Below are 19,640 nucleotides of genomic sequence, written 5' to 3'. Positions count from 1 at the left end.
TATTGTAATAAAGACTATACTTTGCTGGCAAGTAGTCTTTAATTGGTGTCTTGGGAATTAAAACAGTTGACCTAACCTATTGATTGCTTTTATTGATCAGTTGTTCAAATATCGTCACATTCAGTAGCCTACATTTATAAAAATGTCACTAAAGAGCTTTAACTGTCTCTAATTTCCAACATCTCTAAATGTAAGGGCTATTGTCACCAAATAGCCTACACAAGAGTATAATTTGCTTCCACTATATCCACATGAAAATGGGTCATTGCGGTTGGCACATTTCCTCCCCATTGTAACTTTGAATAGCTAACAGCAGCTGATAGCAAATGTCACTGAGAAAACCCACGTCACAGTTATGTTTCCTGATTTATCCGTTTTAAATAAAAAGTACAACTTCCTGTGTTCCAAAAATAAACACACAAAATGACAACTAATAAGTTTGATAGGCTATATATAACTTAACATTTACATGACTAACCTAAAGGCTAATGGCTAACGTTAAATCAGTCCCGTTATAAAGTTCATCGGTTTATACAGAGGAATGTAAACTCCCCTAATGAGCGACCGAACTCAGCTGAAGATGGAAGATTCTTCGCGTATCACTGCGGCGATCTTGCATTCACATCGCGATAAGCCACAATCAGATCTAAAATCCCCAATTAACGCATATAAACAGTGATCTGCATGTATGTAAGGTTATACAGGATCTCTTTGACGTCTGTCCGAATAGAAAATGTTCAGCAGTACTGACCAGTTCTTCCCAGGCAGGGCTGCGAGTATATTGGCAGTCATCTTCCATATTCTCCTAGTCCCCGTGCTCAGGATCTGTCCGCACACGCTTTCAGCACAAATGACGCGCTACTTTTACTCGTATAATCGGGCATATGCTTCAAGTCTATTACACCGAGTGTTATTTCCCTTTCTCCACTCCTCCCTACTCTATCAGGGTCTCCCAGAGGCTGAGCCTGCTTCTCTCCACGTGATAAATGTCAGATCCCTATAAGGAATTGGAGCGCAATTTGTGACGTCACGGAACCTGCTTTTTATCCCACTTTTTCAAAGACGTAAAAACAATAAACAAGCCTTGGCTTAAAAACGCAAGACTGTTTAGAAAGACATGTTTATTTTTGCTACAAACATGACATACCAGTATAAATATTATTCTAATTTTGTTATTTTAGTTAAGCAAAAATTGTGCCAAAATTGTGTTGACCAAATTTTAATCATGCCCTTAAAACTCAAAACACTCTCTTTTTCTATAGATATTTTTTATTTTTCTGCTGATTTATTTTGTAAATAAAACTTCTTAATTATTTAAATACAATAAATGCACAAAAAAAAAAAAAAACACAAGTTCACAAACTAACAGTTAATTAGCCATATTTATGATTAGATTTTAATATCTGGATGTGAAGCATGGAGCGAACATTCCATTATTCACGGTTTTTCATTATCCCTGGTTTTGAAATTAAGTTTAACATTCATTCATTCATTTAATTTTCGGCTGAGTCCCTTTATTAATCTGGGGTCACCACAGCGGAATGAACTGCCAACTTATCCAGCATATGTTTTTTGCAGTGGATACTCTTCCAGCTGCAATCCATTACTGGGAAACATCCTCATTCACACACACCTCAGACAATTTAGCTTACGGCATGTCTTTAGACTTGTGGAGGAAACTGGAGTACCCAGAAGAAATCTACGCAAACACTGGGAGAACATACAGTACAAACTCCACACAGAAACGTCAACTGACCCAGCTGAGGCTCGAACCAGCTACCTTCTTTCTGTGAGGCGAACGTGCTTCCCACTAGGATACCATGCAGCGCTCAAGTGTAACATTAAACTCTTAATGGCTTTAGACAGATTTTACAACATATGATAAAAAAAGTATATAAAAAAAAATTTATATATTATTTTGGCATTGGCCGGGCCCCCCTAATTTCCCAGGTTCCGCTTATTAGTTAAGTCCACCCCTGTTAGTTGTTTAAAACATTATCCGTTGGGTCATGAAGAGTTAAGAGAAACAAACATTGTATATTTACATTTGACACTATTTTTGCATCAAAATAATTTATTTGTCTAGCTGATTTACTAAGATGATGTCTGTTGATGTCTTACTCTATACATATTAATTTTATTCTATTTAATCTTAACCATAAAGTAAAACTTTTAAAAGTTGATAACAGAATAACAATGGTAATATGAATAATAAGAAGAAGAATAATAATAAGAAGAAGAAGAAGAGGAAGAAGAAGAAAAAAGAAGATAAAAAAAAAATATATATATATATATATATATATATATATATATATATATATATATATATATATATATATATATATATATATATATATATATATATATAATAGACAATCATTCTTTCTTATTTTATAATAAAACATATCCCATTAGTTGTTTAAAACATTTTTGTAATGTAAATGATTATTAATAATAGGACAATTGTCTTATATATCAAGATGATTTCGAACTGTTTTATTCATTAACTATTAACTATTCATTATTTTATATCCAAACGGTCTACACATGTTTGCTTGTAAAGTTTAGATAACTGTTGCCAATCCAAGTTGAACCTTAACAGTTAACAAACATCTTCGAAATCTTGACTGTAATTACTGTATCCTCAACAGAAGCAACATTTGTGAGTTATTCCTAGAAATCAGGGCTTCAGTTGACCATAGACTGTAAACAAAATATTCTTGACCAATCCCTTAACTGATTATCCAAGTTTGCTTCTTTTGGTGTATTGTTCATTTGCTCTTATAGATGTATTTTTTATGCATAAATGTAAATGGGCAGTGGAAAAAAAAACTAATTTTACTCACTTTAAAATATAAGTAGGTCATTACCTGTGTACAACAAAATAAAAAAAACAAAGCACAAAGAACTGCTAATTATCTTAAAGCCTTAAATCTTCTCTTTGAATTATTGTATTATATATATATATATATATATATATATATATATATATATATATATATATATATATATATATATATATATATATATATATATATATATATATATATATATATATATATATATATATAGATATATATATATATATATATATATTTTTACATTTTATTTACTTTTATGTCAATTTAATGTTATGCTATTGCCCCTGAATATTCTGTGTTCTAAAATTGCCAATAAGAAAAAAACGGTTTGCTTCTCTTGGAACCCATGAAACAGCCGCCCGTTCCACACGGAGGAGTTATTGAATGGACAGTTTCTGTCCTTCGTTGTAATCCCTCCGTCTAGTACTGTTCACCGGTGATGTAAACACTCATGAAGTGACGCGAACATGATGAAATAACAGTGGACACTTAACGGTATATGTGGTCTTTTTTTTATCCTATAAAGCTTCAGAATGCACTCGCGTATTTTATTCAAAGGAACGGCAGCAGCCGTTGCTGCGAGAAGGATTCGCCATATATTGGGACCATTGATGTCAAAAGAAGGTTGGAACTGTAGCGCACATGAGGTCAAACTCCTTAACACATCATCAGGTACTGGATCCGTCAAAGTTAAAGTCTGCTTATGTGATATAATATAATTTCTTGTCAGCAAAGACTGTTGTTAAACAAATGCAGCGACCTTTAACGTATACTGTCACTTTCACGTGTCAAACAGAGCTCACATTTTCTTTTTAAAATTCTGTCAGATTGTATATCTTTAACGTTTCCATAAATATAGAAATGTTATAAATGAATCCGCTTTCGGTTTACAGGGTTTGTTTTTTAGCAGAATACTTAATATGTTGTATGTTTGTTTGTTTATGCATGCATGCATACATACATTTGCTTTGTTTTGTTAAGGAACACTTTCGTTTTCTTCACAGGTGACAGTGTGAAGATAGGAGAGATCTCGTATGTCCTCAAAACCCCCAAAAATCCAGAACTTGTGCCAGTGAATCACAGTATGTGCAAGTTATAAAACACCTGTAGTTGCTGTAACAACACCTGACTCCATTAAAGGCCAAAAAAAAAAAAAAAAACCCAGACCATGAAAAGCAATTTAAAAAACATAAACATACAGCTTACAGAAGTGACACTAACTCTGAGAAAACAGTTGCAAGATTTTATGCACAAGCCACGTTGTTTTGATACTAATTTAAATTGTTTAGACTGAAGTTAACCTTTTTTGTCATCAACAATCACTCTACAGTTTAGACCCAGTAAATGTTACGATGTTGCATAGAATAATAAAAGGGGTAATTGACTCAACTTTAAAATGAGTTATAATTTACTTATCATCCTATTTCAAAACTGTTAGTTTCTTCTTTTGAACACAAAGATATTCTAAAGAATTTCCATTGACCTCCATAGTATTTTTTTGTTCCTACTATGGATATCAGAGCTTTTTCCAAAATTCTTCAGAATATATTTTGTTTCCCACAGAACAAAGAAATAAAAGTTTACAATCACTTAAGCATGAGTACATTGTAAGGAATGTTGAACTTACTTTAACATAAGAGAAGATCAGTATTGAGTATCAGAAATTTGACAGGATGCAAGTAATTTAGTAATCTACAATTTAAGTTGTTAACTTTATGGTCGTGTAATTGTTAGCTTTTTCTATTTCCCTGTATGTCAACACATTACACTTTCTCAAACTTGACATAATAGGCAAATGTTGGTATCGCCTCAATATTTAATAATTATTTGAATCATAATTATGTCTACAATGTTTGTGTGTATGTGTAATTAATGTTTATTTTATTATATTAATTTATTTTTTGCAGTGATGGAGGCCTTGCCACAAATGGTCACCCAACACCTACGCTGGATAATGCAGAAGGACCTTCTTGGACAGGATGTATTTCTCATTGGTCCTCCTGGTCCTCTGCGGCGTTCAATTGCCATGCAATACCTGGTAATTTTGTTACACACACAATATATGCTGACCTTTAAAACATTAAAACACTCTGAACATCTACATCAGATATATACTTATAACCAGGGTGCGAATTAAAGGGGGGTTTGGGGAGCTCTAACCCCCCTAATTAATGCCTAATTAATGCAGGTCTGCCATTTAATAGTTTGCTCTGATCTGTATCTTAAATAATATTGCTAATTAAATAATAGATAACTTAAATATACATTTGACCACCCCTATAATGGTTCATACCATTGTGAATGCATGTTTGCACCAAATATATTAATGTAGCCGGCAAGTCTAGACAGCGTGAGTGTTCACAAAACATGTTTATTTTAAAATAGTAGTTTGTACTGTAGGTGTCTGATGCATAATTGGTATTGTATTACACTGTTGCTGGTACATAGAAGTTAAATAAAAGTAAATTAAAAAAATATGTGCAGTTATTTATGGTCTTCCGTTAAAAGGTGTAGGAATGCAAACCTGGCACAGTTTATTTAATATCATAAATGTCATTGAGAACCACTCAATATCCTTCCAAAAAGTTTGATTGATAAATTGCATGTAATTGAATAAAATATATAACTTTGGTTCACTGAGGCATATTACCAAACATAACTGAAAAAACGTCACCCCCCTGATCGTCAATGTATAATTCACATCCTGCTCATAACCTCTTCTTCTTGTTTGCTAGGAATTAACAAAGCGAGAGGTTGAATATGTTGCCCTGTCCCGAGACACCACTGAGACTGATCTCAAACAGCGCAGAGAGATCCGATCAGGAACTGCCTTTTACATCGACCAGGCAAGCTGTCATCTTTCCCCACTCTCATTAGTGTTCTGACATCGGCATTGCTTGTTTGTTTGGTTTTTTACTAGATTTCTTTATATGAATAATTAAGTTTTTTTTTTATTTTATTATTTAGCTAAAATTGATTTAGCTGAAATTGATCAAGTCCAATCTAGAATAAAATGGCCAAAAGTTGTTTACAGAATAGGATTACCTGGACAAAAAAAAACTAAATATGGACTTAATGAAAATACAAAAAACATGAATTAGTGTTTTTTGTTCCCCAATCCAGTGCTGAACAGGGTAAGGATGTAGTCATTTGGACTGAAAGCCTTGCATTGATCAAAACTCTCATCAGCAGAAACAGTCAAAAATCTAGAGCTGTGGATGGAGAACTGGTCCCAAGTGCACTTAAGTGATGAAAGCAAGTTTATTTATTTGGGCCTAAGAAAAATATTATGTTGTCCTCAAACTGTGGATGAAACTGAAAGCGTGTGTGCGTAATTTGATGTAACATCATAGTTAAGAGGTGTTTTCTAAAGCTAGATGGCAAAATCAAAGCAAATGTTTATCAGAAGGTCCTTCAGCAATATGCAGTTCTACCCCTGTGTACATCACCCAGTCAGAAATAAATTTTCGTGTAGGATGATGAACCCTGTCACAGTAAAAAAAGGTAAAGAAGTCTCTTGAAGGTAAAAACATTGAAATAATAAAAAGGCCAACCCAGAGGGCTGATATAAACCTGATTGAAAATCTAGGAAGTGGAGAAGCCCTTAGATATCCAATAGAGTCAGTGAGCTGTGGAAGAATAGTTGATTGGGATTGTGTGACTGCCTATGACTTCTGAGATACTAGTGATGTCCTTCAGGTGAAGTCATTCAAAGCAAGCGCTTGTTCACTTAAAGGGATAGTTCACCCAAAAATGAAATTCTGTCATCATTTACTTGACTTGTTCCGAAGTAGTTTGTGTGTTTTGTTGAACACACAAAAAAAGATATATCAATTAATGTTGGAAACCTGTAACTATTTACTTGCATAGTACACTACCTGACAAATGTCTTGTCGCCTATCCAAGTTTTTGTAACAACAAGTAATAATTTGACTTCTAGTTGATCATTTGGTATCAGAAGTGGCTTTTATGTAAGGTAAAGGCAGGCCCGGACAGGCTAATTGGGAGGAACGGGAAAATTCCCAGTGGGCCAGTTTTTGGCTGCGAGGCCGGTGTAAATTTTTTTTTGTGTGACCACCTTTACAAAGGACTGGATATCTATAAAGAATTTTATATTTTTTATATATTATATGCAGATATTGCAGGAAAGGACATTGTGATGTTTTAAAGAATAGTGTTGGAGATTTAGCTACCCTTTAATTTTCTCATATTTATTAAAAATATTTGAAGTTCTAAAGCAGCTGTTTCCTTGAAAAAGACCTGATAGTGTCATTAGAAACTCAATTGGAAATCGCATTATTTTAAAATAGTCAGTCGTGAACTAAGGTGGGCCAGTCTATGGCTTGAAACTCCAGGGCTGAAAAGGAGTCCCACTCTGGCCCTGGGTAAAGGCCTCTAGATTACGCTTATTTTACCAAAATAAAATGAGATCATGCCTTGATTTTTAATTATTTAATTGGGACATTAAAGTCTGACTTTGTTTAGACTAAAGTCTTGTCCCTTACAGAAATAATGTACAGTATAGAATATAAAGTCATGGTGCAGTGGAAAAAGAATGAATATTGTGTATGACTCCCTTGAGCTTGGAGGACTGCATCCATACATCTCTACAATCACTCAAATAACTTATTAATAAAGTCATCTGGAATGGCAAAGAAAGCGTTTTTGCAGGACTCCCAGAGTTCATCAAGATTCCTTGGTTTCATCTTCAATGCCTCCTCCTATATCTTACCCCAGACATGCTCAATAATGTTCATGTCTGGTGACTGGGCTGGCCAATCCTGGAGCACCTTGCAACCTTCTTTGCTTTTAGAAACTTTGATGTGGAGGTTGAAGTATGAAAAGGAGCGCTATCCTGCTGAAGAATTTGCTCTCTTTTCCTCTCTCAAACCATAACTTTTACTTCACCAAACTGGACTGATTTTTGTGAGAATCTTGAGTCCATGCGGGTTCCAGTAGATCTTCTGAAGTATTTGGGATGATTGGGATTTGCAGTTCAACAGATAATTCATCAGAAAAATCTGCCTTCTGCCACTTTTACAAATGAAGTTGCTCTTACAACTGGGATCGATGACAAGACTTTTGTCAGACAGTGTATTGGTTTTTTCCTATTATAGATGTCAGTGATTACAATGATTACAGGGATTACAGTGGTTTCTAACATTTTCAGAATATCTTCTTTTGTGTTCAAAAGGACAAACTAAAAACAAGTCAAAAATGAGTAAAGGAGAATTTTAATTTTGAGTAAATGATCCCTATCATTTTTGACTGCTGTAACCTTCAGAAACTTTCATTGTAATTTTTATTGTGCTACAATCATTGCTTTTTTTACTTTGTTTGTACTTTGTAAAAATTATATCATTAAAACGTATTGACAACTTGGTTTTTTATGTTTCTTGAACATAAGTTAATCGGGTTTCAACATTATTCTTAAGTTATGCTATTTTTAACTCAATGTTTTAAGTCTGTTGAATTGATGTTGAAGTGACATGTAAATTAAGACAGCAACCATTTTTTTATGTTTATATAATTTTTTTCTTGTTAAGTCTTGATGATCAACCATATCAGCTTGTTCAGCTTTGTCTTCCCAAGCATTAAAATGATCAGCCGCAGCTCCTCTGTTCATAAATCAGATGAAGGCTTCACTCAGACCCTAAGTTTAAGTAAGAAAATGCTCACATGTTGCCATGGAAACTGTCTCTGAGCCTTTAAAAATGCACATGGGGTCATAACCCTTGCAATCGGAGTCGTTAGGACCACATGACTCTAAAGCATTCTGATTATCAATTGTGCCTTAAGCAGATGATGTATTTGCTTTAATTTACACTGCAGTGTTATGGTGTTGCATCAAATTCCATTGCTTCTGCTTGTTGCTTTCTGGGATGATGGATAGACAGCGGGTGTGGACGACTTGCTTAAAAGGTGGGCTGTATGTGGGGGCTGGGTGTTAACTAGAGCATCTCACTGCTCTCTTGGGCCCTGCGCTCATTTTCAGACCTATATAACAAGCTTTGTGTGTCAGGCAAACAACTCCCAGTTGACTGGCCTTTATGTGTGAATGGGAAATGTTTTAGACTGAAAGATCAACTCTTCATGGATTTTCTTTCTCTCTTTTTACACTGATCAGGAATAACATTATGACCACCCACCTATAAACAAATAAGTGACTTTTTTTGTGAATTTTAGCACAACATGATCTAGTTTGTATACATTGCCAAGTGATGGTAATGCTGCAGTGTGAACCTGTTTTTTTTAAGTTGAATCACAAATGTTCAGTTGAGTTTATGTTAGGTGGACGTGGAGACCAAGACATTAACAGAAATTCATCTGCATGTTCCTTGAATCCTTCTTGACCATTCTGGTTGTCTTGAACCTTGATTTGTCAGACCAGGCTGTTTGATCTTAAATCCGTTCGTGCATTATTGGCAATGGTGTACAGTTATTATGTGTTCTTAACTGGATAATTGTCCACACACAGAGACGGGTATGTGATGAACTGTGTGCTGTGGTCACCACTGTTGTTGCTGCTGGTGATTTATTGCCCTGCAGTCTTTGTGAACAGGACAGATTATTAATGGATGAAGAATTATTTTTAGTGCATTTTTTGCGCAACGTAAGATAAATACAACAAAATCATTTATTTGCATTAATGACTTGTAACCAAATAAGTTTGCCTCGCCTATCTCTATATGGACAACTTTTCTAGTATAGTCAGTTTGTTTGGTAGCTCGCTTTGTACAGTGTTGTATATGTGGCGCAGTGCGATTAGGTTCGACTCCAGTGAATCATGATTCCCCAATAGACATAAAACAATTAAAAATTGTGGTAAAATCATATTTTCTCATATTTACTTTTGAAAACACTGAGTTTGGGGAAGCATTTAGCTCAGTAGTTTGCTAGTCTAGGTGATCTGACAAGCCAAGTCTTCTCATATACAAGAAGGATGTGTATCTGAAATGTATGTAAAAACACACCCCAAATAATGTATTTAAAATTCGCAAAAATAGAGACAGCACCCTCTAGTGGATTTGTCATCTGAAATGTGCAGCAAAATGTAAACGGAGCAATGTAATTTACATTTTGTTAAATTGTAGTCTTAGGCACGTATTTCCAATGACCTTGGGGTGATCTGTGCACGCTTTTGAAATTTACTGCCTTCAGCAGCATATGATCAACTCAGAATTTGTGGCACTTCCGAATTCAAAATCAAAGTGACGTCACATTTTGACCTTTCAACTTTGACCATGTGGGAGACCACATGGGAAAGCTAGGTTGCTGTCGGAAGTGGTGTTATTGAGACCAGCAGGTGGTGCTCAACCTGCAGTCTGCGTGGGTCCTAATGCCCCATTATAGTGATGCGGTTTCTATACTGCTCAGTGAGCGCCGTCTTTCGAATGAGATGTTTAACCGAGGGCCCAACTGTGAATTAAAAAATCCAAAGATATCCTTCGAAAAAGAGTAGGGGTTTAGCCCCGTCATCCTGGCCAAATCTGCCCACTGGCCTCTGTCCATCAAGGCCTCCTAACCATCCCCATATCATAATTGACTTCATCACTTTGTCTCCTCTCAACCAATCAGCTGGTGAGTGGTGTCCGGTCTGGTGCAAAATGGCTACTGTCGCGTCATTCAGGTGGATGCTGCGCACTGGTTGTGGATAAGGAGATCCCCCCCCCCCCCCCCTGTTGTGTAAAGCGCTTTGAGTGCCTAGAAAAGCACTATATAAATGTAAGGAGTTATTATTATCAAACTGATAAATCAGCATATTTTCCCCTTCTGACACCACTGTACTGTATTAAATGTAATCAGGCTCTTGAATAGAATGTACACTCACTGGCCACTGTATCAGGTACATCTTAGGTACATCTTACTTACTGGGTTGGACTTCCTTTTGCCTTCAGAACTGCCTTAATCCTTCATAGTATAGATTCAACAAGGTATGGTCCATATTGACATGATAGCATCATGCAGTTGCTGCAGGTTTGTTGGCTGCAGATCCATGATGCAAATCTCCCATTCCACCACATCCCAAAGGTGCTTTATTGGATTGAGATCTGGTGACTGTGGAGGCCATTTGAGTACAGTAAACTCTTTGTCATGTTCAAGAAACCAGCCTGAGATGATTCACGCTTTATGACAAGGCGCATTATTCTGCTGAAAGTAGCCATCAGATGGGGACACTGTGGTCATAAAGGGATGGACGTGGTCAGCAACAATAGTCAGGTAGGCTGTGGTGTTGACACGATGCTTGATTGGCACTAACGGGCCCAAAATGTGCCAAGAAAATATACCCCACACCATTACACCACCACCCTGAACCATTGATTCAAGGCAGGATAGAGCCAAGCTTTCATGTTATTGACACCAAATTCTGACCCTTCCATCCGAATGTTGCATGTGTTGTGCATTCATAAGCCCCTTTCACACATACAGATCTTTGCCGGCAATTTTCCGGAAAGGTTGTATGTGTGAACAGGTCCTTTTTGAAAATACCGGTAAATTCGTTCTGGCTATTTTCCTGAAAGAGAAGTTGTAACATTACCGGCAATTTGCCGGAATGCTGCGCTGTGTGAATGCAGAAGGAAGATTGCCGTAATAAGCGCCTGCACGTCTAGAACGTGCTGACGTAGGACGTCTGCTTTAGCCAATCACAACAGTCAGACGCATTTACGTCCGCGCGGTTTAGCCTTTGAATATTTTTTCAGACACATTTAGCTGCTAGATGTTAGTCAGATCACGTTTATATGTTCTTCTTAATGCCAACTGTGTAAACAATCATTGATGAGATGCTTATGATAAGCCGTTGTTTGTTTATCTTCAAGCTTTGCGTGTGCCTGTAAAACAGCCTGTGAGCACCTGCACACGCACATATTATGAACATCTCGACATGCGAAAGTGATCCTGCGAAAGTTGTTCACAATATTGATCATCCACAGAGTTTGTAATTTAGTCAAATGTTTACAAATACAAGCGCAGCCGTTTAAAGCTCATTTGTGGTGAATGATGTCAGAATTTACCGGTATTTTGGAATGGATGTGTAAATGCTCTTTTCCGGAAAATTTGCGGAACGTCCTCGCCTGTGTGAACAGCGCTTTTTTGAATATACCGGTAAAGTCGTTCCGGAAATTTTCCAGATATTTACCAGTATCACTGTGTGAAAGGGGCTATAGATGCTGTTCTACCTCGGTTGTAACCAGCGGTTACATCAAAATGATGTTTCATAATTACAGCTAATTTTTTTATGATGCCAGCTTCAATGCATTATGTATTGTACTTCTAAAGTTTTGATAACCATAAGAGGTCAGCAGATTCCATCTACACTGTAAAAAATGGCCGTGATTTCAATGGTGAAAAACTGTAAAAACAGTACAAATCCGTAACCTGGTTAACTGTATGTTTCCTTAATATATACGGCGAATAACCGTAAATTGACTTTCCCAGAATTCCCTGCATGGCACATCACTTAATATGGATCTTTTTAGTTGTTTCCCCATCAGTTATGTACATTAGAGATTTATGTTACATCTAATGTTGATAAACGATGTTTATTTCATGACTTTAATTTTATGCGTGTTACCATACTGGTGTTTAGTAGCTGTGTGAATGACACTGAGCACCTTCTATATGCTAATACTCTTTTCTGCCTGTGGGAAAAGTTAATTGTGATGAGCATTGGCTCATTTTGTTAACTTTCTCATCACCACCTTCATGTGGGTGTGCTAACGTATCCCACTGTGAAACAAAAGATGTGTAGATGTTGGTCATTCAAAATACAGACCTATTACCTCAATAAAATACGGTAATTTACTGTAAAAATGAAAAAATACTTTTAAGGTTTGTACCGTGTTTTTAACGGTAAAGTACTGGCAACCACAGCTGCTGTTTGTTTACCATAAATTTTACGGATTTATTTTTTACAGTGTAACATGATAAACTCCTTGCTTTTATATATCAAATGAAGAAGGTGCCATTATTTTAAAATGGTTGCATTAAATTTAGACTTTTCACCTAATATTACAGCTTTGAGTCCTTTTATAAACTATATTAGTCAAAAAACTATGTGTCATATGTTCTGCTCTTTATTATTTCATCACTAAATGGGCGTCTTTATATAGAAAGTCAAGATAAAGTTACTTGTGGTCCAAACCCTCTTTCCTGTTTAACTCTCTTTTTCTTGTCCCTCATTGAGGTCAGGCCGGTCAAAAGGCATTTAATTCCTCTATTTACAATCTGCTGTGTCATTGACAAATGCACTTGTGTGTGGTCTTAACTAGTCTCTCTAGTCTGTGTCAAGGGCATTTCTAGTAATTATGTGAATATGGCATCCAGAATGGATATTGATGCTGAGCTAAATTTGGACCATCTGGCTACATATTTATAGGCCCTGTTCCCACACAATCAGGCATGTATTTACATGTTAACCTAATTATATGTCAACTTGTTTTGCGGTCATCGGTGTAGCCCAGAATTTCCTGCCTTTGACGTCAATGGTGTTTGATTTTTGAGCACATATGTTTGCATCGCTGAATCTTCATAACAGACAAGATTTAGAGAGTCAGACCACTAATGGGGGAAGATCCTAAAAAATGGACGTGTCTTAAATCTATTGAACTGCTTTGTGAAGTGGGTGAAATGACGGATCAACACTTTCTTTAACACAGAGCAGTTAGGAATTCCTTTTCATGATAGAACAAAGTCATTCCAGTTCTTTGCTGATTATGAAATGTGTTTTTATTATTTTTAAATGTTAAAAAGGTCTTTCAAGGTCATTGCCTATTGCTGCTTTCCTAAATGCAAAAATCAAGAATTAAAAAATGTATAATTTTGTTCCTTATTTATTTATTCATTCATTTTCTTTTGTTTGTTTATTTATTTATTTATTCATTCATACGTTCTGTTCTGTTTTGTTTTATTTATTTATTTATTTATTTATTTATTTTAGATGATTAAATAATTCAGGTCATGTATTTTTGTTACTCTGGTTTTGATACTCTTTAATTTATTTACATACACCGTTAGGTCCTTAAATATTTGGCCATCGACACAAATCTAATATTTTTGGCACTATACACCAACACATTGGATTTGAATATGAAACAAACAATATGTGCTTTATCTACAAACTGTAAGCTCTAATTTGAGGGTATTTACATCCAAATCAGGTGAAGGCTGTAGGAATGACAAATGTTTTCAGAATTTATTCCTCTTCTTTTTAAGTATAGTCATGAACATACTTGTTAGTAGGGCAAGTAGTTTGACCGTTTATTATTCCTAGTAAAATAACTCATTATTATTATTACAGACTTCAAATCATGCCTCCAAGTGATAAAATCTTTAACAAATGATCATCCTTTGATTGATAACATTTCAACTAAAGCTTAACATCTACAAAATCCATTTTTCATTCATTCATTCATTCATTTTCTTGTCGGCTTAGTCCCTTTATTAATCCGGGGTCGCCACAGCGGAATGAACCGGCAACTTATCCAACAAGTTTTTATGCAGCGGATGCCCTTCGAGCCGCAACCCATCCATTTTAATCCATTAATCCATTTTATCATATCATTTTTTGCTGGGTTCCAGGACATGTTGGGCTTTCAGGAAATAAGCAAGCTGATGTATCTGCTAAGGACATTTTGAAACAAATGGTGAACAAATGCCAAATTCCTCCTTCAAAGATGAGAGAGAGGAGTAGGATGCGATGAAAAATAATAAATTGGATGAAATACAACCTGAAATGAACAGAGTTTCAAGATATTTTAAAACTAGATTATATTTTTTCCAGATGTGGTATTGGACAAGAATAACCCATGGTTTTTTGCTTAAATGTGAAGACCCTACTCAATGTTTGTACTGCACAACAAAGTTACGCCAGGAAAAAATGTAGAATTTTTATCATGTATTCACAGTAAAAATCCTATTTAATTGATTTATTTATTTGTTTGTTTTTTTTTAATTGTGTATTTATTATTGAAATGTTCTTGCCAAGAAAATAGCCTTGGTTGCTAACATGGCATTAAATAAAAAAATACATTACATTATTATTCCTAGTCATTTATCTAGTGATCCTGAAGTTCTAAAACAGTTGCTGAAACGAGCGTGCTTCTGGATTGCGGAATAAGGTCAATAAAGGTGTCTTGAAAATTGTTACACCAGAGAAATCTATTGTGCTGATGACCCTGTTGTTATTTTGTTCATTGTTGATTCTAAGCTCTGCTCCAGTAGCCCTGTAATTTTCAGAATCAAACCACTTAATAAATGCTATACCTCAACATGAGCTTTCTGTCTTGTACAGTGTGCGGTTCGAGCGGCGACTGAGGGACGGATTCTTGTGTTGGAGGGGCTGGAGAAGGCTGAGAGGAATGTGTTGCCAGTCCTCAATAACCTGCTGGAGAATCGAGAGATGCAGCTGGAAGATGGCCGTTTCCTCATGTCTGCACACCGCTATGACAAACTCCTGGAGGTGAGAAATGACATGCTGTGTCTACAGAAGCAGACGGACCAATCAGAGATCTGATACTTCATCACAGAGATGTTGGGAACACTTAAAGTCTGTGTGAAATCTAAATTTACAGTGTTTATTTTGCTAGCGGACATTGGTATTCTGCTTTAAGTAAACAGTTGATTTTAAAATATTGGTTAATATACTTATATTCATTTGAATTTCGTTTTAGTAATTGTTTTGAAAGCATTTGCATGATTATCTATAATATATAATGCTAATAGCAAGGATTGGAAATATTTACCAGCCATATAATTAGTTTGTTTGTTTGATTTAAAAAAAAAAGATATTTACATTAAACTAAAGTTATTTATTTATTTATTTATTTGTATTTACACTTTTAATTAATTTTATTTTCTTTGTTTGTTTATAAATATTTATGTGTAATTAAAGTTAAAATGTTTATCTATCAAATTTGTCATTTTCAGTAATTTTTAATTGTTATTTATTGACATTTTTTATTTTTAATGAAAATTATTTTCTTTAAAAAATTGTGTGAAGTTTGAAAAAACCTTTTAGTAAACATTTGTTTATTAATTTTTATTATATTATACTTGATTTGATCTTATTTTGTTGTTTTAAGCCTATTTCCAAAACAAAAGCAAGTATTCATTTTTAAAAATATTGTGAATGACAGTTTATTTACCAGAGTGTTTTTACGTTTGTGTTCGTCTGATAGGAGCACACTAAAGAAGAGCTGGATGCCTGGAAGATTGTTCGGGTGAGTGAAGACTTTCGAGTCATTGCTCTCGGCCTTCCTGTTCCACGATACAAAGGAAACCCACTGGATCCACCGCTGCGCTCCCGCTTCCAGGCCAGAGACATTTACTACCTTCCCTTCAAGGTGCTTTCACACACTGACATGTTATGAATGTGAGAATTACCAATAAATGTGAATTTAATCCTTGAATGCAATCCATGTTCTGCCTGAAAGCCCTGATGACCAGAATATGAGAATTTTTAAATTTTTTGGTGTGTCAATATTGTTTTTTATTAAGTTAAGCTGAAGGTAGGAATCTTTGTGAGAGCATAACATATGTAAAATGACTAGCTGGTAGGGAAGATGCAGGTTCACCTCTGGAGGGGAAAATCACCTCTTTTATATATGTAACTCTGTTTTAATGTTAAGGACCAGCTGGAGCATCTCTACAGAATTGGAGCAAATGTTCCTGCTGAAAGGTAATTTTCAAATATGGATTTTTCATTGACGATGCCGCAAACTGATTGCTAAAACTGTGCTTTTTCCCCATTGTAGGGTGTCCCAGCTCTTGTCTTTCGCCACTACTCTTTGTTCTCAAGAGTCTGCCAGCTTAAGCCTGCCTGATTTCCCTGTGGACAATCTCCCATCAGCCCTTACTGTTCTGGTGAGTAGCAGATTGCAGGAATTATTACATAAAGTAGTTAATGGTAAAGTAGAATATATTTTTTTAATCTGAATTCTTCAAAAATTTTATTGTTTTGATCAAAAATACATATTTAAACTCTTTATTTTCATTTTCATAAAAAAAAAAACCTACATGCATACAGTACTGCCTAAATCCTTAAACGAAGGAAATGTACCATATATTAAAGTTCTCTTGGAAGCACTCAAATTCACTGTCAGTGAATTTACTACACTTACTACAAAAAGGAAGTCATAACCCTACCTCTCACCCCTCCCATCTAACATTGATCAAAATGTTTGTGGAAGGTTCATGAAAATAAAATAAAAGGCACTTAATACATCTTCCAGATTCATTGAATCCATGGTTTTCTTACTTAGAGTTTTTGTCTTGTTTCTAATTCAAATATCAAAACATTCTTACTTCAAAAAGGATTTTCTAGACAAATAAAAAAAGATTTGCTGATTTTAAAAAATAGTATGTCAAAATTAAGCGAGTTTTTAAACAAACAAAATAATCTGCCAATAGGAAAAGCAAAGTCATCTTGTTTTTTCTTCTTGCATGAGATTATTTTATATTATTATTATTTGATATTATTACCCTATTGGCAGATTATTTAGATTGTTTAAAGTAAAAACTTCCTTAGTTTTGGCATATTCTTTCTTAACAATAAGAAAGAACATGGGCCGAGGGGTAAGTCTCCGGCAGGCGAGAATCTAGCCGGAACTGGCCAGAGTGTATTTTGCTATCGGGGTGGTTTGCGTGTATTAGCAAACTAATAAAGCCCGATAAAGTTCCGACCTTACCGAATAAACAGTCCTTTATGTCAGAAACTATAGTTTACTGCTGAACAACTCATTTAAAAAAACACAGAAATCAAATAATAACACTTTAATCTCCTGAAGCTCTGACATCTGCTTTGAGAAAGCTTTTGAGTCACTCACAACTGTCAATCATGAGGACACACCCAGTATTACATTGCTGCTAAAAACATACTGTTTACAAAAATGAAGATCTGCATCTATATCAGCATGATTAGCCTTAATTGATCAGAACCATATTTCGTAACATTTTATTGCAAGTGTAATTATTTTTTGTTATTTGGGCTCAAGTCTCGTTCTTTAACACGGAGGAGGCAGGCTTTATGACTTCTACTGCAGCCAGCCCACAGGGGGCGATCTAACGGGCGAGACCTTAGCTGCGTCCCAAATGGCACACTATGCACTATGCACTCATGCACTATGTACCTATGCATTCACACACTCGACAGGAGAGTATATGTATGTAGTGTCGTCCCAAATGGCACACTACAAAATGGCATAGAATACTGCATAAGAATGTGATTTGGGACGCAGCTCTTCACTCAAAAGCAGGCGTGTGGCACACTTGGTCAGAATAGCTGTGGAAAGCCTGCTCCACAGTAAAATATAGTTAGTTTTACAGAATTATACAGTGACATCACATTAATGGACTTTACTATCTACTGTGAAGTTACACTATATGGCTGTAATTTTACAGTTATTTAATGTAACAAAATCACAGTAAATTACTTTGAACTACCTCACGGTAATTTGCTGTAAATTTCATTTATTCATTCATTCATTTTCTTGTCGACTTAGTCCCTTTATTAATCCGGGGTCGCCACAGCGGAATGAACTGCCAACTTATCCAGCAAGTTTTTACGCAGTGGATGCCCTTCAAGCTGCAACCCATCTCTGGGAAACATCCACACACACATTCACACACACACACACACACACTACGGACAATTTACCCTACCCAATTTACCTGTACCACATGTCTTTGGACTGTGGGGGAAACCGGAGCACCCAAAGTAAACCCACACGAAGGCAGGGAGAACATGCAAACTCCTCACAGAAACGCCAACTGAGTCGAGGTTCGAACCAGCGACCCAGCGACCTTTTTGCTGCGAGGCAACAGCACTACCTACTGCGCCACTGCCTCGCCTTGCTGTAAACTTACATATAGTATTTTACAGTGAAAGCAATGCAATTGTTAGCCAGTAATTTACTGTGAATTTAAGGTAATTTTTTACAGTGCCAATGGATTCATTTAAAGGAGTAGTTCATTGAAAATGTGAAGTTCTGCCCTCGTGTACTCACCCTTCACTTGTCACAAACCTGTTTGAGTTTCCTTCTCCTACTGAATATAAATCTCTTATTGAATTATAAAGTTATGTAATATATATTCATCTATATTGATCTAGTCAGGAAATAGCCACAAGTTGCTGATGTGGCAACAAACAAACACATCTGCTGAGCATAAAAAAAGATATTTTGAAGAAAGCTGGAAAACTGTAACCATTGACTTGCATAGTATTTGTTTTTCCTTTGGAAGTCAGTAGCTACAGTTTCCAGCTTACTTCAGAATATCCTTTTTTATGTTCAGCAGAGAAAAGAAACTCAACATGATTTCTAGCCAGCTGAGGGCTAGTAAATAATGAGTCAATTTTCATTTATGAGTGAATGTTAGGTAGGTTTGGTTTAAATGGCGTGCGATCGCTCTGTTCAATTAAATTGTATTAGTATAAATGTTGGCGTCTGAACAAAAAATCGAGCAAAGTCTGAAGTGTGTGTGTGTGGTGCAGTACATTCTTTGTGTGGATGTTGTTGAACGTTTTATGTTTATCTGTATTGCAGAATCTGTTCCCCATGCTGTCAGTTCAGCAGCTGGTTCAGAGACTTTACCCGTATGAGGCCATGCTGGGGAAAGAAGGCCGCACTGCTGTAGAGGGAGTGCTTAATGTAAGAACCACACTCTAATCACGCTCTAACACAAAATAAGGCTAATGGCTTAAAATCTGGACTGGTAACTATAGTTCTTAAAAGTTTAGTGTTTTTTACACGCAGATTTTACTCCATGTGTGGTAATTTATTT

At 35.7% G+C, this 19,640-nt stretch overlaps 2 protein-coding genes across 11 annotated transcripts in view; one reads left to right on the top strand and one right to left on the bottom strand.

Moving 5' to 3' along the window:
* dgkh (diacylglycerol kinase, eta) overlaps window positions 1-974 on the bottom strand; it is a 163,363-nt gene extending 162,389 nt beyond the window's left edge. For all 8 annotated transcript variants that reach the window (XM_087267621.1, XM_087267606.1, XM_087267610.1 and 5 more), the window contains exon 1: window positions 752-974. Coding sequence is in view for 4 of the 8 variants with exons in the window: in XM_087267606.1 (XP_087123732.1) it covers window positions 752-799 (48 nt within the window). In the remaining 4 variants the exon portion in view is untranslated. The remainder of the gene's footprint in view (window positions 1-751) is intronic.
* A 2,291-nt stretch (window positions 975-3,265) lies between these two features.
* vwa8 (von Willebrand factor A domain containing 8) overlaps window positions 3,266-19,640 on the top strand; it is a 255,926-nt gene continuing 239,551 nt past the window's right edge. For 2 of the 3 annotated variants that reach the window (XR_015498904.1, XM_087266708.1), the window contains exons 1-9: window positions 3,266-3,533; window positions 3,866-3,943; window positions 4,769-4,899; window positions 5,597-5,707; window positions 15,154-15,321; window positions 16,040-16,204; window positions 16,490-16,539; window positions 16,616-16,724; window positions 19,403-19,507. Coding sequence is in view for 2 of the 3 variants with exons in the window: in XM_087266708.1 (XP_087122834.1) it covers window positions 3,395-3,533; window positions 3,866-3,943; window positions 4,769-4,899; window positions 5,597-5,707; window positions 15,154-15,321; window positions 16,040-16,204; window positions 16,490-16,539; window positions 16,616-16,724; window positions 19,403-19,507 (1,056 nt within the window). In the remaining variant the exon portion in view is untranslated. 3 annotated transcript variants of the gene reach the window in all.

The sequence above is a fragment of the Danio rerio genome, chromosome 9, assembly GCF_052040795.2.
Source record: "Danio rerio strain M-AB ecotype USA chromosome 9, GRCz13ab, whole genome shotgun sequence".
Lineage (NCBI taxonomy): Eukaryota > Metazoa > Chordata > Actinopteri > Cypriniformes > Danionidae > Danio > Danio rerio.
The sequence above is the reverse complement of the archived record's forward strand: the minus strand, read 5'-3'. Positions and strand labels throughout refer to the sequence as shown.